At 40.9% G+C, this 20,451-nt stretch overlaps 1 protein-coding gene across 1 annotated transcript in view; it reads right to left on the bottom strand.

Moving 5' to 3' along the window:
• JAZF1 (JAZF zinc finger 1) overlaps positions 1-20,451 on the bottom strand; it is a 124,228-nt gene that overhangs the window by 38,663 nt on the left and 65,114 nt on the right. The window contains exon 2 of the mRNA XM_081883454.1: positions 14,362-14,434. Coding sequence (XP_081739580.1) covers positions 14,362-14,434 — 73 coding nt within the window. The remainder of the gene's footprint in view (positions 1-14,361; positions 14,435-20,451) is intronic.

Raw genomic sequence — 20,451 nt, 5'->3', positions numbered from 1 at the left:
TTAGTTGGGCTTTTAAAAAAAATCCTCAGAATTGTTTTTGAGCTATTTTTATGGGAAATCTGTCAACAGAGGCTGCCATATGTATGGATTTCTCTGGATATTTAGCCAATTTGTGCGTGGACACTGCTGCTGAATGCAGTGTTCTAGACAAGTCCACGAAATTCTGGACGTATCGCAACTCTAATTATTTCAAGATGCACATTAATACAGTTTACCCAGTTTATACCAATGTAAACTGTTATGACAGCTTAACCATGTTTAAGAAGTAAGCATTACCACCTGTAGATAATTTTCAGTGTGATAAAGCCTTCTATCTTACACAACATGTAAACTTGGATGGCCCACCATCTGAAAGAAGCACAAGAAAGGGCACAGTTCATTGAAAGGCAACAATCCTTTCAAATGAGAAGTAAAAACTACCTTGTGGTGGGCCGGACTGTGTTTTGGGGAAAAAAATGAACGAATTCCTGTGCCCCACAAATAACCCAGAGATGCATTTTAAATAAAAGCACACATTCTACTCATGTAAAAACACCAGACAGGACACACAAATAACCCAGAGAGGCATTTTAAATAAAAGGACGCATTCTACTCATGTAAGAACACGCTGATTCCCAGACTGTCCGCGGGCCAGAATGAGAAAGTGATTGGGCCACACCCGGCCCATGGGCCTTAGGTTGCCTACCCCTGGTTCAGGCTCTACATTACATCAGGTTTGGGGGGGGAACCAAAGTTCAATCAGGCTTATCTCTAAGTAACGAGAACAGGATTGTACCCTTTTTATTTTACTTTAGTTTGCTATAAAATATCCTCAGCATGTGAATAAGCTATAGTCTTGTTTGGGTACAATTCCCAACTGCATGAAGATGGACTCTCTGGCCCTGGGCACATCAACATGGCCCCTGCTGGATCTGCCATCTACACACTGGGTGGAAGTACCAAATCAGAGAGCCTGCTCTACAAATGACAAAAGCATTTAGGATCAACCCCCCTAAATAATTATGAGAGTTATTCCAACATTTCATAGGGCAGCTTTTGAAACTTAATTCCCATAATAAGAATGCTCTCCTTCTTCATGGAATATTTTAAGGGGCTTCCACGTTATTCCTTTCCATTGGTACGACTGTGGGCATAATCCAAATGGAAAGTTTTCTTCATAAGTCCCACTGAAGTAAAAGGGGTTCACACAGGAGACCTTACCAACAGATTACAGCCTATATTTGTATTTGAGGTCATATTACACCTACAATATTCTTAGCCTCTAGATGCCTCTAAAAAAACAAAAACCCTTAGTACTGTGTTATTGTCAGGACATATTTGAATGCTGTGTCTTTTTAATTAACTGGAAGCCATTTGAAAGTGCCACAAACTGTTCATGTGTGAACCTATTGAAGATAAGAGAGTTGCACTGAATTCAAAGTGCAGAAGCTTGCTAATGCTAACAAATTAGTTCTGCTTTCAAGATGGAACACTTCTCTCTTTAATGTGTCAACTTATTACAGAAGGACTCCAGTTGCTGCTGGAGCAGTCATACTAAATCAGCTTTTCAAAATTAATATTCTTCTTTTGCAATCAATTATGAATGTTTCAGCCTCAGATAGATGCTGAACAGACACCTCAGCACAATATTATCACCTCGTCCACAAATGAGCTCAACACAGAGACCTGATCTTTTTGCCAATATCACATCAAATTATTAACAGCAAATATTGAAGTGAAACGATTCCTAAGTACTACTTTGCTTAATTTTGTTTCAGGCTGCACTTAATCTTTATTCATCTTTAATGAGTATTTATTGTATGACCCTGACAGCTTGCTACTTCTGTGATAAATTATCTGACTCAAGTCTGATTAAAAATGCAACCCTGAATGCTAATTATCTGAACAGACCTGCTTAATAATAGCATTTCTTGTCAATTATGGAACCATAGAATGGGTGCCAGTTGCAACACGCATCAACAGCCTCTTCTTAGAGGCAGATTTCCCATAATGCTTTATCATCTGCCACACATAAATCCAGGATTCTGTACCTGTGGTGACCTCCTTATTAGTGAACTGACAAAATGATGAAGCAAGCCAGCAACAAAACTTCAGCCAGAAGACAATAATGGACTGCAGTTGCAATCACTGGGAGCTCAACAAACCAGAGTCAGTGGTAGTTCCTTTAATCTCTAGTTTCTGCTGGACCTCTTGGTTTGAGTAACAAAGTCCATATCCCACCTGTATTTAATAAGCTGAAAAACAACCTCTGAATATGGGACACAGAGATAGAATAGCACTATTTTCTTGGTAGAAAAATATATATACATTTACGATTGCAGTGGCAATGTTTACAGGCTTGCTGCAGCTATCTGAATATAATTTAAGCATAAGTATTACTACCCCTGCCAACGCATCATTCAGCTTAATGATAGTAGTTTTCATGTACATAAAACCAGCAACTATTAAGCTTTGTCCTACCAAACAAAGAGTAGGTAACAATTAAATAGAGATGGGTGTTTGTAGCTGCCATGTTCATGCACGTGAGAGTGTGCATCAATGACACTTTTTTGAACCAGCAAGTTGGAAGGAAACAAAGGCTCTCTATGATAAACATATCACTCTCTATGATAAACACATAAGAACGTCATCACAAAGCCCTCACTGGAGAGCCTTATTACAATCCTGGATTTGAAGCCAGGGGGGAGTAGATCGAGAAGGGGGTGATGTGTTGGCAAAGGAAGGCAGGGTCAGGGGGGCATGGGGTGCACTGGGCACCAGTGCTATTCAGAAGCCGTGACATTGACAGACACTAAATATACAGTAAAACCACAAGGACAGATAAAATAGAAGGGAGTCACATATGGATTGTGTAAGTTAGACCTCCAAGTCCGCTTTACAATTAACTGCTAATTAATCCGATTTCTTTGCCCTAAACTTCCTAGCTGTCAAAGAAGAACTCTTATAGAGAACAACTCTATTCAGTTGTAAAATTGTGGGTATCACTCAGCAGCCACTTCACCCTCTCTGCCCTAGTTAGGTTGGTTTCCGGCTCATATAAAGGAGTTAATATGGCTGTTCTCACCTCTGACCTATGGAGTGAAAGCCAAGGGATGGGGCTGTGATCATTGACTAAGATCCTACACCTACTGCTTGAATAAATGGAGGAGAGCAAGAGAAGAGGGATTTATCTCAAGACAATAGAACTGATTTAGAACTGCCGTCTCTCTTTCAGATATATAGCACACTTTTCACCATGAGACTACCGGTAACAGACAGAGATATTTGGCTCAGATACGACAGCTCCATAAAATAAAGGTGAGAAGTGTTTCAAACTCTAGGTAAGTCTGGAAAGCTGACATTTCAGGATGGCGTTGTTTCTTCTTTTAAAATAAATGAGCCTAATGTAATGGCCTGATCTTTGTGCCAGTAGTATGTCACATTAATGTGGCAAATACTGAATTCAAATGTTTCACAAGTTTAACATGGCCTAATTTTGCATTCAGGTTGCACTTAAACCTTATCATTTCCCTTTGAACATCCATTCTCTCTCTTTCAAGTAAATTATTTGCCTGTTCCACAGACTTGAAGCGGTCAAGTGGGCATATATGAATGAGGTGAGACAACCTGTTGTTAAGGGCTTTATATCATATATTTGGAGCTGGTTGACTGACCAAACTCAAAAAGTATGCTGTGTGTGTGTGTGTGTGTCCAGATTTGGATGAGAAAATGTTGGACAGTATGCAGTCCCATCCAGGGTAGGTAATTGACCAAGTTCTCATACATGTGAATTACTCCATCTTGCCAGGATTCAAGCTTAACTTATTTTTCATCATCCGTCTTTCCACTGCATAGTTTACCTTCTAGCTAGCCCGCATTCCTAATCGGCACAAGCTCTACACACATCTCAAAGTGATGTAATGACCAGTATAGATACCAGGAGGTATGGGAGACTATTGAAGATAAAGAAAAGTACAAGCCACTTTTGTGGGGAAGCAGCAGGCACTCTACTCCAATTATTGGTACTGCTGGGTAGACATTCATGACCCAGCCCCTGGCCTTGCACTATCAAAGTCAGGGTATAGTGTTATGAGACAGAGATTCATTCATTCATTCATTCATTCATTCATTCAGTGTCAGACTTCAAGGAATCCAATCCCCCTCCCTCACAGCTGGATGCCAGAAATGGGAAAAATAAGATGTTCTTACCAATGTATATATTCAAGATTCACAAAGAGAGACGTAGGGGCAGCCGATAAGATAATGGCGTTGTTCCAACTGAGCTCCTCCCCCCCTCGCTTCCTAGCAACAACACTTCCACTTATGGTGGCTGCCAGGGGCTAATTGTCTTTAAGTCCTTTGCTCTTCTACTTTCAAAGCACGCCAGGTTCTGGGAGAAGGGGAGCCGGGAATGCTTTCCAGTGATGACGTGTCAGCTGCCTGCTCTGTTTCTGTCTCCCCCTTCTCTTCTCCCAACACCTCCCAACTCTTCTGCTCACCTGCCTCTGAGCTGTGACCCTCAAACCACTGCTATACATCAATACTGCCTTCCTCTTCTCTTGAAGGTTCAGGGGGAGGGGGGAAATCTCCACCATTCATCCTCAGTCCAGTCCCCCTCAGTTCATTCCCTGACATCCAGCTTTTAAACCATCCTTTATCCAACCAGGGTCCTAGAGCAGTTTACAAAATACAGTTTATAAGATACCACCTAAAACCACAATGTAAACAAAGTAAAAAACAGAAAAACAACCCTCAATATTTAAGGTAAAAATAACCACACACTACACATTCAACTCCTTATATGGGAAATCTGAATATTGTCTTATTAACCTTACACTAAATGCAGACAACAGGGACATCACCACAGAGAAACTAGGCGAAAGAGGGAGAAGATGGGAAGAGCATCTGACTAGTAGCAGTTTCACCAACCCCTAATGGGTGTCTGTGAAGTAACTGTAACATTATGAGAGAAGTTTAAATGTAAAGATGCTGTTCAAGTATGAAAAACGTCTTGGTTGGTAAATGGTTAAATGAATAAGAAGAAAAAGACTGCAGTTTAGCCCCAGCTGAATCCAGGAAGGTACAGGGCAAAGGGATTATTTCAGTTGGCAGTTTCCCAAGAAATAACTGCGCTGGTACAGTTACTAAAGAGTGGGCTATTATCTTGTCAGGTTTCCCATTACGACAGTTGGCTGTAGAACTCAGATTTTATATGAATCAGTAGAATCCCAAAGGTCAAGCAGTGATAGGTCCTTTAGCGGACATTCCTTTTTAAGCTCATTGGTCCTTAGTTAGGGTCCAATGGGATGCCTAATTTTCAGTGGGGGAAACACCTTGTGATTGGTTAGAGAGTTCTGGCTGAAGAGAATAAAAGGGCAGGGACAGCATTTTGGGGGAGATGGTCGTAGAGGGACTGAGAACGAGATGCAGAAAAGGGTGTAGGTAAGAGCTGAAGAAGCAGTCACAAGCCAGAGAAGGGCTGAGCAATCCTTATGACAGCAGGCAGCTGTTCAAGAAGAAGTCAGGACATTAAGAGCTGAAATGACCAGAGGGTGAAGCTGAGAAGGTTTATAGGGAGGAAAAAAACTCCAACAGCAGTCCTCCAGGGGAGCCAAAATCAGACTGTCAGTTCGTAATTATTTTCTTAGAAAAACAACAATGTTTTGGGTACAGACCTCAGTGAAGCCTGTAAATTAACTGGGGTGAACACTTCAGGATTCTTCAAGTTCTGCATACAGTGAGTTAACTTAAGGAGAGCTTAAGAGCAACTGGCTATTGGTTTAGATAAGGCAAGTGTATTACTTTATTGTAAAGTAACAGTAACATCTTAAAACAAATATCTCACATGGTGTTATTTTGCATTTTACCACAAATTATATTATATTATTAAGTTTTAATAAATTAACATGCGTTTCTTTTACTTTTAAATATAAGTGTCCTGATCTGTTTGCTCCACGTCTAAACACAGTTATTGTATGTATTGGTAAAAGTGGAACGGGGAAAAAATTATTTGTAACTAAATGACAGCACTGCAGCAGTGATATATAAAAGGGATAAGAAAAGGAGGAATTCAAAATAGCAAAGGTGCATGTGGCAAGGGATCCTACATATAATTTTTAAAAGGTGGGGTTGTGCATCTAGAGATAATATAAAAAAGAATCATAGAATCATAGAGTTGGAAGAGACCACAAGGGCCATCGAGTCCAACCCCCTGCCAAGCAGGAAACACCATCAGAGCACTCCTGACATATGGTTGTCAAGCCTCTGCTTAAAGACCTCCAAAGAAGGAGACTCCACCATACTCCTTGGCAGCAAATTCCACTGTCAAACAGCTCTTCAACAAAGAAAAAGCAAGATTCACCACAACATGAGGCAGAGCAGTGGAATGGTAAAATCTAGTCTCCATGAAGTGATGGAGTTAGTGATGTGAACTCATAGTACCCAAGCCATGTTGACCGTGGTTCATGTCTATTTCCATGTTTTTCTTGGCTCTCCACAATCAACCAAGCAGACCTTCACAAGTGGGGAGAGTACTGTCACACTTAGAAGCTTGCAACCAGATGCCTATGAGAACAGGCCTTTGGCGTGATCCAGTTGGACTCTTCTTATGTTCCCTCAGGGAATAAAAACAGCAATGAAACCGACAAAGACATACCCAAAACACAGCTATTGGAAAAGCACTTGCTTTCCTGTCTGATTATGTACAGGAGTTCTACATGGGCGGAAGAGTTGGCAGCTCCATATATTCATAACGGATGCCAGCAAACTTCTCCCAAACTGGGCTTGGGGGAAAAACCTCAAAAGAGAAGCAAGCTTTACAAATTCTCAGATTCTTAATCTGAGCTGGAGAAGAACTCCTTCACATACATACACCTGTTGTTCCATCCCAACAAACCCTCTTCAATGGTCCCCAACGCTAAAATAGCATTCATTTACTGGCTAGCAGGGGTGGGAACACAAAGGAAGAGGGCTGCCCCAGTGCGGTGGATGTGTAATCTCCCCAGGGCTTATTCTGCCACTATAGTAGTACTTCAGAAAACCACATCAAACCTTTTTCTCCTGGCACGCTACATAATAGCACATAAGGGCAGTGGGAATAAGAGGATGGGGGACACATCCTTTCCCAATAATAATAATAATAATAATAATAATAATAATAATTTATATTATTTTTACCCCACCCATCTGGCTGGGTTTCCCCAACACTCTTTTTGCTGTAACTCAAATCTCCACTGCTAGCCAGTTAAGCAAAAGAATAGCAACAGTGTTTTATGGAATTTGGGGTTATTTGCTGACCCTCAGATTTGTTGGGAACAGATCTAAGTTTTTTAAAAAAACAGAAACAAGCACATATAGCTATTCTTGCATTTAAGCTCAACTGAAACCTGATTTTCATGTCCTCCTGCATACCAACCTGATGATTTTGGGTGGTATTCAATCAAGTTTTACTTAAAGTAGACACACTGAAATTAATGCACCTAACTCAGTCATCTCCAATCATTTAAATGGGTCTTCTCTGAGTAAAACTTAGCTGGATGCCACCCTTTGATTTGAAAAGATGATACTGAGAAAATTTGATCTTTTATTGCAATAATTTACTAGGCAGTTATTTTAAAAATACTATAAAATTCTTTCATTTCTTTCCAAGCTACAAGTTAATGCAACAAGCTCTTGTAGGTCCAAAACAGTAAAATCTGAATAAGCACTTTTAAAAGTCCCAACAGACTTGTAACACAGTAAGAGCGATGAATTCCAACCGCTTGAGACACAAACGGAAAAGATTTTGGAACTGAGAATTACATAGCATGGCTCTTCTTTAGTCATGGTGTGCAAAGTTGCCTTTATCCTAAGCAATTAATTACAAGTAATACTCATAGCTATATATTCAAAGTCAACTAGATTTGGAGAGTAATCGCCCAATACTGTCAATGCTTATGTAACTCTGTCCAAATTGTCATTAATGAGACTTTCAGGAACATTGAGAGCCAGTGTGGTATAGTGGTTAAAAGCGTTAGTCTCGTAATCTGGGGAACCGGGTTCGCGTCTCCGCTCCTCCACATGCAGCTGCTGGGTGACCTTGGGTTAGTCACACTTCTCTGAAGTCTCTCAGCCCCACTCACCTCACAGAGTGTTTGTTGGGGGGGGGGGAGGAAGGGAAAGTGAACATGTGTACACGTATAGGGTCAAGGGTATCAGAACACACATCTGTGTGTGCATAGGGTCTTTTCAAATGGAACCTTTGAATGTGCGAAGAGTGGGGGTCAGCAGGAGCAACCCAAATGAGTTTTACAATTCCATTAGTATCCAAACATTGGGGGGCGGGGGGAGAGAGACCACCGTAACCCTTCCTGCAAACCCATGTTGTGCTTGAAACATGTTTGATAGAAACTGAGCATCAACCCATCAGTTTGGTGAATAATATTCTGAGACTGGTAGCATAATCTATAAGTATAAGCAACCATGATCTCTTCTTATCTCTTCCAAACTATGTCAGATGTCAGCACAAGATGGCCTCTCATCTCCTGTCATAACTTTAATCTTCCAGAAGCCTACTGTCCATTTGCCGCTAACACAAACAGCGGAGGGGTCTACAATACCTTCCAAGACAGAATGAACCACCAGTAACTGAGGATTTCCTTCACTTTGGCTGGAGCTATTGGTATCAAGTATGAATATGCATTATGTTTCTGGAGTGATGGGTTTTGCAATATGGAGACTTGACTTTTTAAAGGAACAGTAACTATCACATTTCCTTAACATTTAACATCATTTGGTAATCATTATTGCTGCTCAGGACCTACACCAAGCGCGTAGATTCTCTCTGCTTTGTCAGTAATGTGAAACATTAGCAAAGCATCATGAATACTCACATTTGCCACCCAAAGTGTAACAAAGATTTGTTGGCAACGCAACTTTCACCCCACGTACCACACCAGGGCTTTCCCAACTGAGAAGACCACACATTCAAGAAGTAAATTATATAAAGCCAAAACCATCTGGACTAAAGTATCACAGTCAATGAGACTTTAAACCCACAAATCCCACAAAAATTGTAAACACACACACACGGAGAATGGATAACAATTTAAGGGGTCCACTAACACCCCTTCCATACTGGTAAAAATGAAGGAGTGCAATACATGAAAAATGGAGAAAGGCCACAAATGCACTCTGATATTTACTCAGATTATTATTTTTGAAGTTTATACGGCCTAATTTTAGTCCCATTTATATGTACCATATGCTCAGGACTATAAATACCCTTTCCCCTGATACACAGCAAGTTCATGGAACCAACAAATCCAAACATTTTATTACCTGTGTGCCAAAGACAATCAGTTCCATTCATACTGCAGAGCTTTTAATCATAAGTTTACATTTTAAACAGAATTGGGCGGACGTCTAACAATGTACATGTTCGGTATAGGCAACAGGCCTTTGGTTATTTAAACCTTACCCTGGTTATCTAAAACAGCTGAGTTTGCAGAACGCCAGACATGAAACTGGAAGTCATTTCCACTGCAAAGTTTTCTGTTATTGATGGGGAAATCAAAAAAGCAGCATTTGAAAAGGCATTTTGCACTTTTGTATCTACTGAAATTCAGGGCTATGTGTATATACAGATGTTAGTTAAAGCGAGCAAGCCTTAATGTCATTTACTCATGTAAGAATGCAATCCTATGGCCAGTAGGAGAGCACCCCCAGGGGACATGGGACAGATGGGATATCTCTATCCGATATCCAGTCTGAGAGGGAGACACTATATTGTACCCCCATTTTCTGCTGCTGCTAAAGCTACTGATGGGCTGGACCAGCCAATGTTAGATATCAATGTTAGTGTCTATATTGGTGGGCCAAAAAGAAGGATTTAGGGGAGGGGGCAGAATGGGGAAAGTCGAGGGAGCTTTTTGGTTCCAATAATTCAACACCGTTCCAATGCTTCGAAGTGCCCCTAAAGCAGGGAGAAATTTAATCCCTCTCAGGAGTGTGTCTAAATCTCTCCCATTGTATCACATTGCATGGGAAAACATACAAAAACGGGGGGGGGGGGGTTAAACTAGGAAATGGGTGCAGGAATGCAAAAGTGTTCATCTGCCCTCATTTCCACCTTGCTGGCTCAAGCCAGTGAGGGTGCTGGGTATGGGAGCGGAACTGCCTTCAATCCCTCCGTCTATTTAGGATTGCAGTCCAAATAAGGCTTCAGTAGGCTTATAATGTGAAAATACAACGCAGATGGCTTGGAATCATTACAGTCAGCCAATTACATGTGTCTCTCACCTTTCTTCCATCATGGAACTCAAGGCTGTGTACATAAGACTCCCAGACCGTCTCCCTTCAAGATACTGACTAGATCCAGACCTGCTTAGTTTTAAGCAAGGTTGCTGCATTATGTGGCTTTATACCTCAGGAGAACATATTAAACACATGTTTACACATTAGACGTTTACGTATTGAACGAGTATCACACAAAAGACTAAAAAGTGTGTGTGTGTTTTATGTCACGTGCAAAATGATCAGTTCTCAGAATGACACTGTACTTTCTCAAGGAAAAATTATGGATCAATCCCATACAGGCATACACCAATGACAAACTCATTTCTCAAGTATGGATCCTTATGCAACCAAAACAGCACTATGCCTGCACGAAAAGGCGGTATCAGTAGGCTTAGGGAACCCTGAAGTTTACAATAAGTACTAAAGAAACGAAACACCACCATTTGGGTGGGAACTAAGGGGACAACCCCCCCCAAAATAGACCGATAAGGACTGAGCATGCTCAGCTGACACACAATGCTGACTGACTGTTGTGGGCGGAGCTGGCTGGCTCTATGAACAGGGGCACCCCATGCTACGTTTTGTTGTAGGTCACACTTGTTAAGACTAGTTCTCATTGAGATGGTAAGCCTGTGTTTTGACTCTCCCACTTCTGAGTTCATGCAGGGACTCGCTACCACCATCACCAAAAAATCCCCATAGAAACTTAGTTGTCAGTTCTAGCCTAGTCTTCTCCTTGACTTGCTAGCTTTCTACGTTCATGGATTTTTAAATATTTTCAAATGGATGAGTATGCTATAATGCAAACCATCACCTGCAATCTCAGGTCATAATGCTCAGATGCAGTTTGCCATCTCAGAGAAAGAACTAAATCTTAGGTTTAGAACACATTTGGTATGCTTTCCATTTTAAAAGTATATTCACAGCTTTTCATTTTATAGAGGTAAAAATTAATCTTTGCATCTTATCAAGTCGAACGTATTAACATTTTGAATGAATTATCTGGTTCTTGCAACTTGCCTCCCCTTCAAAAAAATATCCCAGCAGTATTGTTCCTTTTACAAAAAATAACCACAAGCCATTCATTCCCTTGTTCATAAATAAATTCATTTCTGTGCACATTGTTTGAATTACCATCTGAAGTTTGTCTTGTTCTTTCTCTAAACCAAGTCTGAGGGAAGGGTGTAAATATATGACTACAAGAATAAAAACACATGATTCCAGTTGGTCACTGCCAACATATAAAAAAAATAAGATCAGACAAAAAAATAATATTATCTGCCAAGTGACGTGTTACTTTGAACCAGCTGTTTCTGTTCTTTGTCACAAATATTCAATCCAGCAGCTACTGGAAGCCCTTCCCTTCCCTGAACTGTAAGCAATAACAGTGCATTAAGTAAAGAGAACACAAGATACCATCTTTTCTTTGAGAAAATGGGAACACATTGGATTTCATAGCAGGAAAGATGGCAAGATGAAAACTACTAACAATATGCAATGAACCAAACATTTAAAAACTGGAATTCCCAATTACAAAGTACTCTTGTCAATATAGACATATGACAGGAAACCTAATTTAGAATGCAATTGTACGCATGTTTAGCCAGAAGGAAGTCTCATTGAAGCTGAATGTGACTTGCTCCAAGATAAAGTGTATATATGATTGCATCCTTAGGGCCCTTCAGAAGAAATCAAGCAGCAATGCATATTCCGAATTGCACGACTTCAGGTTGTGAGAGAGGAGGATTCACACTTGAATACTTCCCGGCCTATCTGTTTCTAAAGCACACAAGAAGACAGCATGTCAGGGAGAAGGCCCTCACTGATTTATTTCTCTCTCTCAAAAGTTACAAGGGTGGTTGCCCTGGGTGCAAAATTGTTAGGGGCACAAAATTTCAATGTCTAGGGCTGTCTCAATAGAGCTGCGCACTTCTTTCGCTGGGTTCCACTGAAAATGACTTCTCCATGAGAACCAGGAAGTGACCTGTTCACACAATGAAACAACTCTTCTTTCCTTATCCCTGTGGCTGCGATCTCCTGGGTGAGGCAGACAATGTTTGGCAGTTGAATGCACATATTCTGTCTGTTTTCCTCCCACCCACCCCCTCCCACCCTCTGCGTGCCCTGGGCACTGGCAACCAACGCTATGCCACTGGTCTCAACCATTACCAGGAATGCAGTCCTAAAGCTATTGGGCTGGATACAAGGAAACATAACTAACCCTGCTGTATGGCTGGAAGCTAAGCAGTTCTGGGCCTGGCCAGTGCCTGACTTGGTGGCTGCCTAGGAACCACCTGAACACTGCCTTGGATTCCATGACAGAAGAAAGGTGGGATATATGAGTAAGAAAATAAAATAAGTGGAAGGAAAACAATTGTGTCACAAATGCTTGCAAAAGCATTCACACAATGAATATGCTCTTTGGCCATTTTCATGCTTCTGTTATTTATTTTATTGATTATGTTTCTATACTGGCCATGTAACTGCCAGAAGTTGCATAAGCTGCTGGGCAAAGCCCTTTACATTTAAGTTCATTTTTCTTATGCAATGTTTTTTTTTTTTTTAAGGTATCCTGGTTCATGATGGATAGATCAGTCAGTAGAACATGAGTCTCTTAATCTCAGAGGCATGGGCCCTAGCCCCACGTTGGGCAAAAGATTCCTGCATTGCAGGGGGTTGGACTAGATGACCCTTGCGGTCCCTTCCAACTCTACAACTTCATGATTTTATGACTTTTAGATTAAGATCCAGAGATCACATTAAAGGTGGCGAAATTCTGCGCGATTGCCATAAAACTTAGGGAACAAGCTGTGATATCATCATGATTAAGGTTTTAAATGACAACTTCAGGTTATATTTTAGTGAGTAAGATCTAATTTATATAATTTAATTGCTGCTATATCTGTACTGCCCCTGTTATACCGAACTGCAAATTTAAATATATCCCTGTTGTGTTTTTGTATGTGAGCTGGAACTGGTCTGTGACTGAAATAATAAATTCATTCATGACTTTTAGCTTTAAAAAGCTTACAACATGGCTAACCATGGAGCTCAGTGCTCTCATGTAAGGTCAGAAACATCTGTTCTGTGAGCAGAATACGCCTTTTACAAAAGAAAAGTGCACTTCACCCAACCTATGAAAATGTATCCAGCCTATGGAATTGCATGCAGTGGGCAATAATGTATAGAATAGGCAGCATTTCTCGCAATCATAGTCACTGGAAAAGTGACTCCAGCAGCAGAAGAAACTGTTTCCAAGTCTATCTGTGACTGCCTGAATCTATACACTACATTTCCCCATGCAAGCACATTCCCAAAGATGGTTGGCACTGCTCAGAAAGCATCTTGTGCTGGGCAGGAATTAATCACTGGATACAAACTATACTGGCTGGTGCTGATGGGAGCTGAAATTCAGCCACATCAGCAGAGCCATTGCTTAGCCACTCCTGCTTCATGCTTTGTTTGTAGGTTTCCGGGTGGCATCTGACTAGCCACAGTTGCAAAGCAAGATTCTCAACTGCATTGACGCTTGGTCTGATTTAGCAGGGCTCTTTGTTCCTATGATGCAACTGTTTCGGGAATCTCTTGGATGGTGGTGGTTGGGAACATACTGGTTCTTTTAATGTCTTTTGCTTAAAAGTGATATAAAAACAAACACCAACACCATATTTACTTCAAAGTTTGGACGAGCTTCAAGTATAACACTTTGAGAAGTTGAGCAGCTGTAAAACCATTAGTAGTATTTTTACAGTTCATCTCAAGCTCACCAAAATATCTGCAATGGGTACAAATGCTCCTGAAAATATTTCTAAACTGCGCTTATTTAAGTAGAAGTAACATCAACAGTTCTCTAACTGGGAACTACGTCCATCAAATAGCCATTCCAGAAAGGAGCAGGGAATGCCTAAAGATCACTGTTAATATCTACTAGTTTAACTCTACAATAGTGAATGTTTCCAGAAGTGTGCAATATTGTCCGCATTCCCTTGTGATTGCATTAGAAATTCACTGCAACAGATCCATAGCCTTTAACTGATTAGATGCTGTAGAAAACCACTCTTTATTCAAAGCCACATAGGCTCATATTTATATATAAAAGCAGCTTACCTATTAATGTAACTGAGAGCAACATAAGTTGGCTGTTGTAGTTCTTGCTTCTCCAATACACGTGGGTCTGTATCTGTAACAAAATATATATGATTAAGAGGGCTTGATTGAATTAGGATTCAAATCATATGAATAAAAAAGGCATCTGATGCCCGGTTCTTCAAATCACATACAGGACAGATTATTTTTTCATTCTGAAATAACAGACATACTGGAATACCATTTTTTTTAAAAAAAAAAAAAAAAGATTGATTTTTTTATTAGTTCACATCATAATTGGATTAAATCACAAAAATGGAAAACAAATAGGACATGATATAGAAACAGAGAAAATAGCCATCTGATAATGTACACCCAAGTAAATAAACACAAAACAAGAGTTAAGGAAACAATCTGGTTCTTTATTTAGGTGCAATGGCATCTGTTGAGAACTGCCTTCCATGGATGACATGAAAGAATGCCATTTAGTATATAATGTTTTTTGGGCCAGCTAAATGTTGTGCAAGATTATGGGCACCATAAAGTGTTGTGAATTAATTGTGTAATGCATGTGAAGCAAATGGATAGGCCACCAATGGTGGAATTGCTCCTGAAATACTCTTTATTGTAACCTAGTGTACAGCTGGCTCTTAAAACACGTTATAATAAAATTCTGCTCTAAGAATGCAGAATCCCCCTGGTGTGTCATAAATTCGTACCCAACATTTTTCACTAGGCATAATCTTTTACCTGAATGTTAAAAGTGAGGGAAATTGTTTAAGAATATTATGAACAACTGTTAACTTTAACCACATTATTTATTTTTTAAAAAAAAGTTTTGTGGGGATACAAGCAGAATAACCATTTGGCCTAGTTCTCCAATCTGTTAAAGTCATATTGAAACCTGATTTTATCTTCTGAAGTATTAGGTACCCCTCCCAGTTTATATCTGCAAATTTGACGAAAACCCCCTTTATTTTTTAATACAAGCCAAAAGATGCTGAATAATACCAGGCCCAGGACAGACCCCCCTGTCACACCCCACTTGTCCAGGATTATTATTATTATTATTATTATTATTATTATTTAATTAAATTTGTATACTGCCCTTCACCTGAAGTAGGCTTGCCATATTTCAAAAAGTAAATCGAGACACAAAATGTTTTTTGGCAAATTTGTTGAGCTAGGTTGCCATACGTCCGGATTTTCCCGGACATTGCAGCAATTTGTGTCCAGACACTGTTTCCAACTGTCATATTCCGGCAGTGTCCGGAAAATTCCGAACATATGGCAACCCTATCTGAAGATCACAGGGAGGTTTACAACATAAAAATACAGAACGAGTATAGTAAATGCACAACACCCGCCCCCCCCCCAAACCAATAACTCCCTTTCTACAAACACATTAATAAGGCAATCAATTGTTTTATCAGTCAAAAGCCTGGCTAAAGAAAAAGTTTTTGCCAGGCAACTAAATGACATGTAATGAAGGGGCCAAGAGAGCCTTCCTGAGGAGAGCATTCGACAAAAGGGGATCTACTGCAGAAAAGGCCAATTACTGTCTTACTGACAGTAAGAGCTGTTTGACAGTGGAATTTGCTGCCAAGGAGTGTGGTGGAGTCTCCTTCTTTGGAGGTCTTTAAGCAGAGGCTTGACAACCATATGTCAGAAGTGCTCTGATGGTGTTTCCTGCTTGGCAGGGGGTTGGACTCGATGGCCCTTGTGGTCTCTTCCAACTCTATGATTCTAGGATTGGCCAATTTTCTTGCTGCCACCCTCTGAACCTTTTATAAAGGGGAGCGCATGAAGTAGGACCTCAGATGATAATTGCAGGGTCTGGGTCTGTTTGTATGGGGAGAAGCGTTCCTTGAGGTGCTGTGATCCTAAGCTGTTTAAGGCTTTATAGGTCAATACCTGAACTGAGCCTGGAAACTAATTGGCAGCCAGTGCAGTTGGGCCAGGATTGACATGACATGCTCAGACCACCTTGCCCCAGTGAGCAGCCTTGCCACCAAATTCTGCACCAGCTGAAGTTTCTGAACCATCCAGTCTAGGGAACCACACACTAACAGTGCCTGGATGGAGCTTCAGTTTGTTGGCTCTCATCCAGTCCAATGCAGAGGCAAGACAATAATCCAGCACACCCACTGCCCCACTTCCAGAAGCAGAGCTGTGTGTCATCTGCACTGCCCCACTTCCAGAAGTAGAGCTGTGTGTCATCAACCTATTGCTGACAACATACTCCAACATACTCCAGGGTGACACGGGCGAGAACTCTTTGGCTTTGGCCAGTCAACCAGCTACAAAATCATCAAATACAGTGGTACCTCAGGTTACAGACGATCCAGGTTACAGACGATTCAGGTTACAGACTCCGCTAACCCAGAAGTAGTACCTCAGGTTAAGAACTTTACCTTAGGATGAGAACAGAAATCGCGCAGGGGCGGCGGAAGGCCCTATTAGCTAGAGTGGGACCTCAGGTTAAGAACAGTTTCAGGTTAAGAACGGACCTCCGGAACGAATTAAGTTCTTAACCCGAGGTACCACTGTAGTAACATCGTCTAGCCAGGATTTGCCAGGATTACTTTTCTTATGGCCCACCTCTACAAATCACTGCACAAGCAGCACATCTTCTTGAACTGTACAGAAGCATCCTAGTATTAGGTCAATGGAAGATTTCTCCACTCACACTATCACTGCTGCTACCTTGCTTGAAATCATGTATGGGAAATGTATGTGGAATGTTGTGAACATACGTTAAAGGTGGAGGATAACAAAGTCCTGAAGAACAGTGAAACACTACCAAAACACAAATAATAGCTTGTGTAATCTAACCGCAGTTAAGGAGTGTTCAGGGTTTTCATTGACAAAAGGGGCAGGGCTGCACATCTGCCTCGCTAGCAAAGAGTAGCATTCTGCTTTAGCTGTAGGAGCACATTCTGTTTCAAACACAACAGCTAGGTTGCTGCAAAGATAATTCTGGCCTACCTGAAAACATTAGGAGGGGAAGCCCCTTTAATTTAGCAATGCTTTTTCAGTTTGTTGAGGCATTTTATATGTTCATTTTAAAAGAAAACAAAAACCAAAGCACACACCTCAAGCACTAATTTAGACTGCTCCATTGAGATCCATTACCTATTCCCTGCCAATGCTCCAGTCCTGATTTTTCTCAAGCTCCATCCTGTCTGTACAGATTATTTTCTGAAGCTATCCATCAGAAATTCAAAGCAAAAATTGTGTGTGCGTGCACAGACACTAAAATACATGCCACTGGCATATTTCTATTTGAAAAGGAGAAACAAAGAGGAAAATTAATTCCCTCCAAAATTGATTTTCCAGTCTGAACAGGGAAATATTGCAATAAAAACCAAACCAGTGTGCTAATCTCCTCCCTTTGCTACATTAAGGCAAAGCAGAATTGAATATTTGAGTGTATGATGCTATACTATACCAAGTCTGACCGTTAGTCCTATATTGCTTTTTTTTGACAGGCAATGGGTCAGAGAGGCTCTGGTTTGCTATCAGTTTGTCATTAGAATGTGGTGACCTAAATAGTAAGCCAGCGCCATTTCATTAATCGAACTATTTGGAAGTAAGCATGCCAGCCAATGGATGGACCAGGCTATGTCTGGACTGGTCTTTTGTACATGGCTGCACATAACTGTCCACAAATTTACTCTATTTACTCTGTTGTGCCAGGTAAATTTCAATGAAATATTTCAAATATCATACGGGCATATCTTTTTTTCTTTTTTAAAAAAACACCACCACCAACAACAGGAAGTTTGTTTTTTTGAAGGGTAATACCTGTCTCAAAGACCTTGCAAAGAGGACAGGTTATAAATATAACAGTGGAAATTTCAAACTGAAAATTATTCGGAATTACTTTGGGAATCTCTCCCCCCCCCCCCCCCCCGGTTTATAGATCGTATATAATCTGCAGCTATCTTAATGTGGTGCCTTTGTGGGAGGAGAGATTTCCAACCAAGGTTCAAGCAATGGAGCCGATAACCAACCCTGAGTAAAACAACCACTTTGTTAGTAAACGTTACCAAACCCTTGAAATTGCTTGATGCATTTCCAGATGCATCCAGATTTTGACCGAAAGAAAAAACAGTTCCTCTAACATACACAAACTCAGCTTCTTGCATAATCAGTGTACCAGTGTGCCTAGACATAGCTCAACATTATTGGTACCTTGCTTAGCCCTGTTCATCAGAGATAACAAGGCTTTGGGGATTTAAAGGCAAGTGACCTCCATGAAAAATTACCAGCACTTGCCACTTTAAGAGCTTTTCTTGGCTTCTCTTTTTTCAGTCTCCTTGTTTACATCCCGCCCACCTCTACTGCCTCCCCAGCAGATGTCTGGCCAGAATGCCAAGTACATGCCTCCTCTTCCCATTATTGCCTGCTTCCCCTCTTCGGGCCCACATAACCACCTGTGTTCTTTCCCCTGTGGTTGTTCATTCACACCTATCACCCTTTCTCCCCAGCCTCCCTTATCCATGAAATTCCTTTCACTAATTTTTCATCCTCCTCCAGTTATGCTCTTCAGCCAGCTCTGTTCCCAATCTCGATTCCTGTGCGTTGCAATAAGTTATCTCCACGGAGGGAGCAGGCCAGCGATTGGAAGTGCTCTCCAAACAGATACGGGCTAGCTTAGCAAGATAGAGCAAAACAGGCATATAAAAATGCCAAGTCGAGGCTTTCAACTTTTCTTTAAGCATTAGCTGGGTAGTAAAATTAACTGAAAGTAGTCTAAACAGTTTCACATGGGATACCCACAGGGACTTAAATGTATCTGCAGATGACAAATGTTTCTTGAAAATCCTTCGCTGTGAAGCTGCTTTTCAACTCTGTTGGTCCTTTGTGGGGTGGGCGAAAGAGGGGGAGGAACGGCCTTAATGCAGCTACCACAGACTGGTGCACGTAAAACAGCTACAGCTGTCATTTATTCTGAACAGATCAGTTGTTGGTCATGTACCAAGCATCACCTTAACCCACTTGCTTCCTGAGTTAGTGTGTGGTACTAATGCCTCATTATTTTATGGCTCCTGTTGCACAATTAAGAACTTTACATTCCGTGTGCTCCCCTTCGCACCACCCCTCAAACAAGGCTTCAATGCTCAACGGCAAACAGAACAGGAACCTACCGCTTTGTACTAGGCAGCTATAAAGATTATGCAGTAAACCAACCAAGAGATCTGTCTGCCAGTGTCCCATAGCACCAGGTTGTTTTTTTTATAAAAAAAGTTTCCTTTCCCTTTTTAAAAACAAGAGGAATTGAAACTGTTTGTTTATTTGGACTTTTAAGCTTGCACTTCACTGAACATTTGGAAAAGAGATCATATCTGAGTGACAAACACACATTAATATACTTTAAAAAAATGTTTTTACAAATAATCTTGTTATTTCATTCTTTTTGTAAATTGCTTTGAGGTTATGTGTACAATCAGGTGGTATATAATTGGCAGAAACAAATAAACAAAAACATCAGCAGATTTTCGGGCTTTGCTGTGCAGCCAAATGAAATGAAATTCCAGAGACCATGCTCTAAAAGGCAAACTATTACTGTTGTTGTTGCTGCTGTTGCTGTTGTTGTTATATTTTTATCTGATTCTCCATCACAAAGGAGCCCAGAGCAGCAAACACGTAAACAATGTATAAATCCTCTAATAATAATGCTAATCATAATAACAAAGTGGGGAACAGCTACTAAAAAACGGGAGCAGATATATTGCCCTGGGAAAAGAATGTTCAGGGGAAGCTGATCTACACATTCAAAAGCAGCACATGGCACTGAACTACTGTACCTCAGAATACGAGGGGAGGGCTGCATCTCCAAACACTTCCCCTTATTAAACACTCCCTGCATGCAGAAAACTTAACATCCAAGGTGTGTGCAATTAGGAATGTGCATGCACAGGCCTGTTTCCAGGCATCTGTAGTCCCACGATGGGGATAAGAAACCACGGCGGGGGTGGCTGACACTAGGGTTGGGCGGACAAGTCTATTCCTGGTCCATGTCACTTTTTGCATGTGTCCCCTCACAAGTCTGTATCATTCGACATTAAAATGCACATTTGATATCGAAACCCGCAAAAAATCCAC

This window comes from Podarcis melisellensis, assembly GCF_964234715.1.
Source record: "Podarcis melisellensis genome assembly, chromosome: 12".
Classification (NCBI taxonomy): domain Eukaryota; kingdom Metazoa; phylum Chordata; class Lepidosauria; order Squamata; family Lacertidae; genus Podarcis; species Podarcis melisellensis.
The sequence above is the reverse complement of the archived record's forward strand: the minus strand, read 5'-3'. Positions and strand labels throughout refer to the sequence as shown.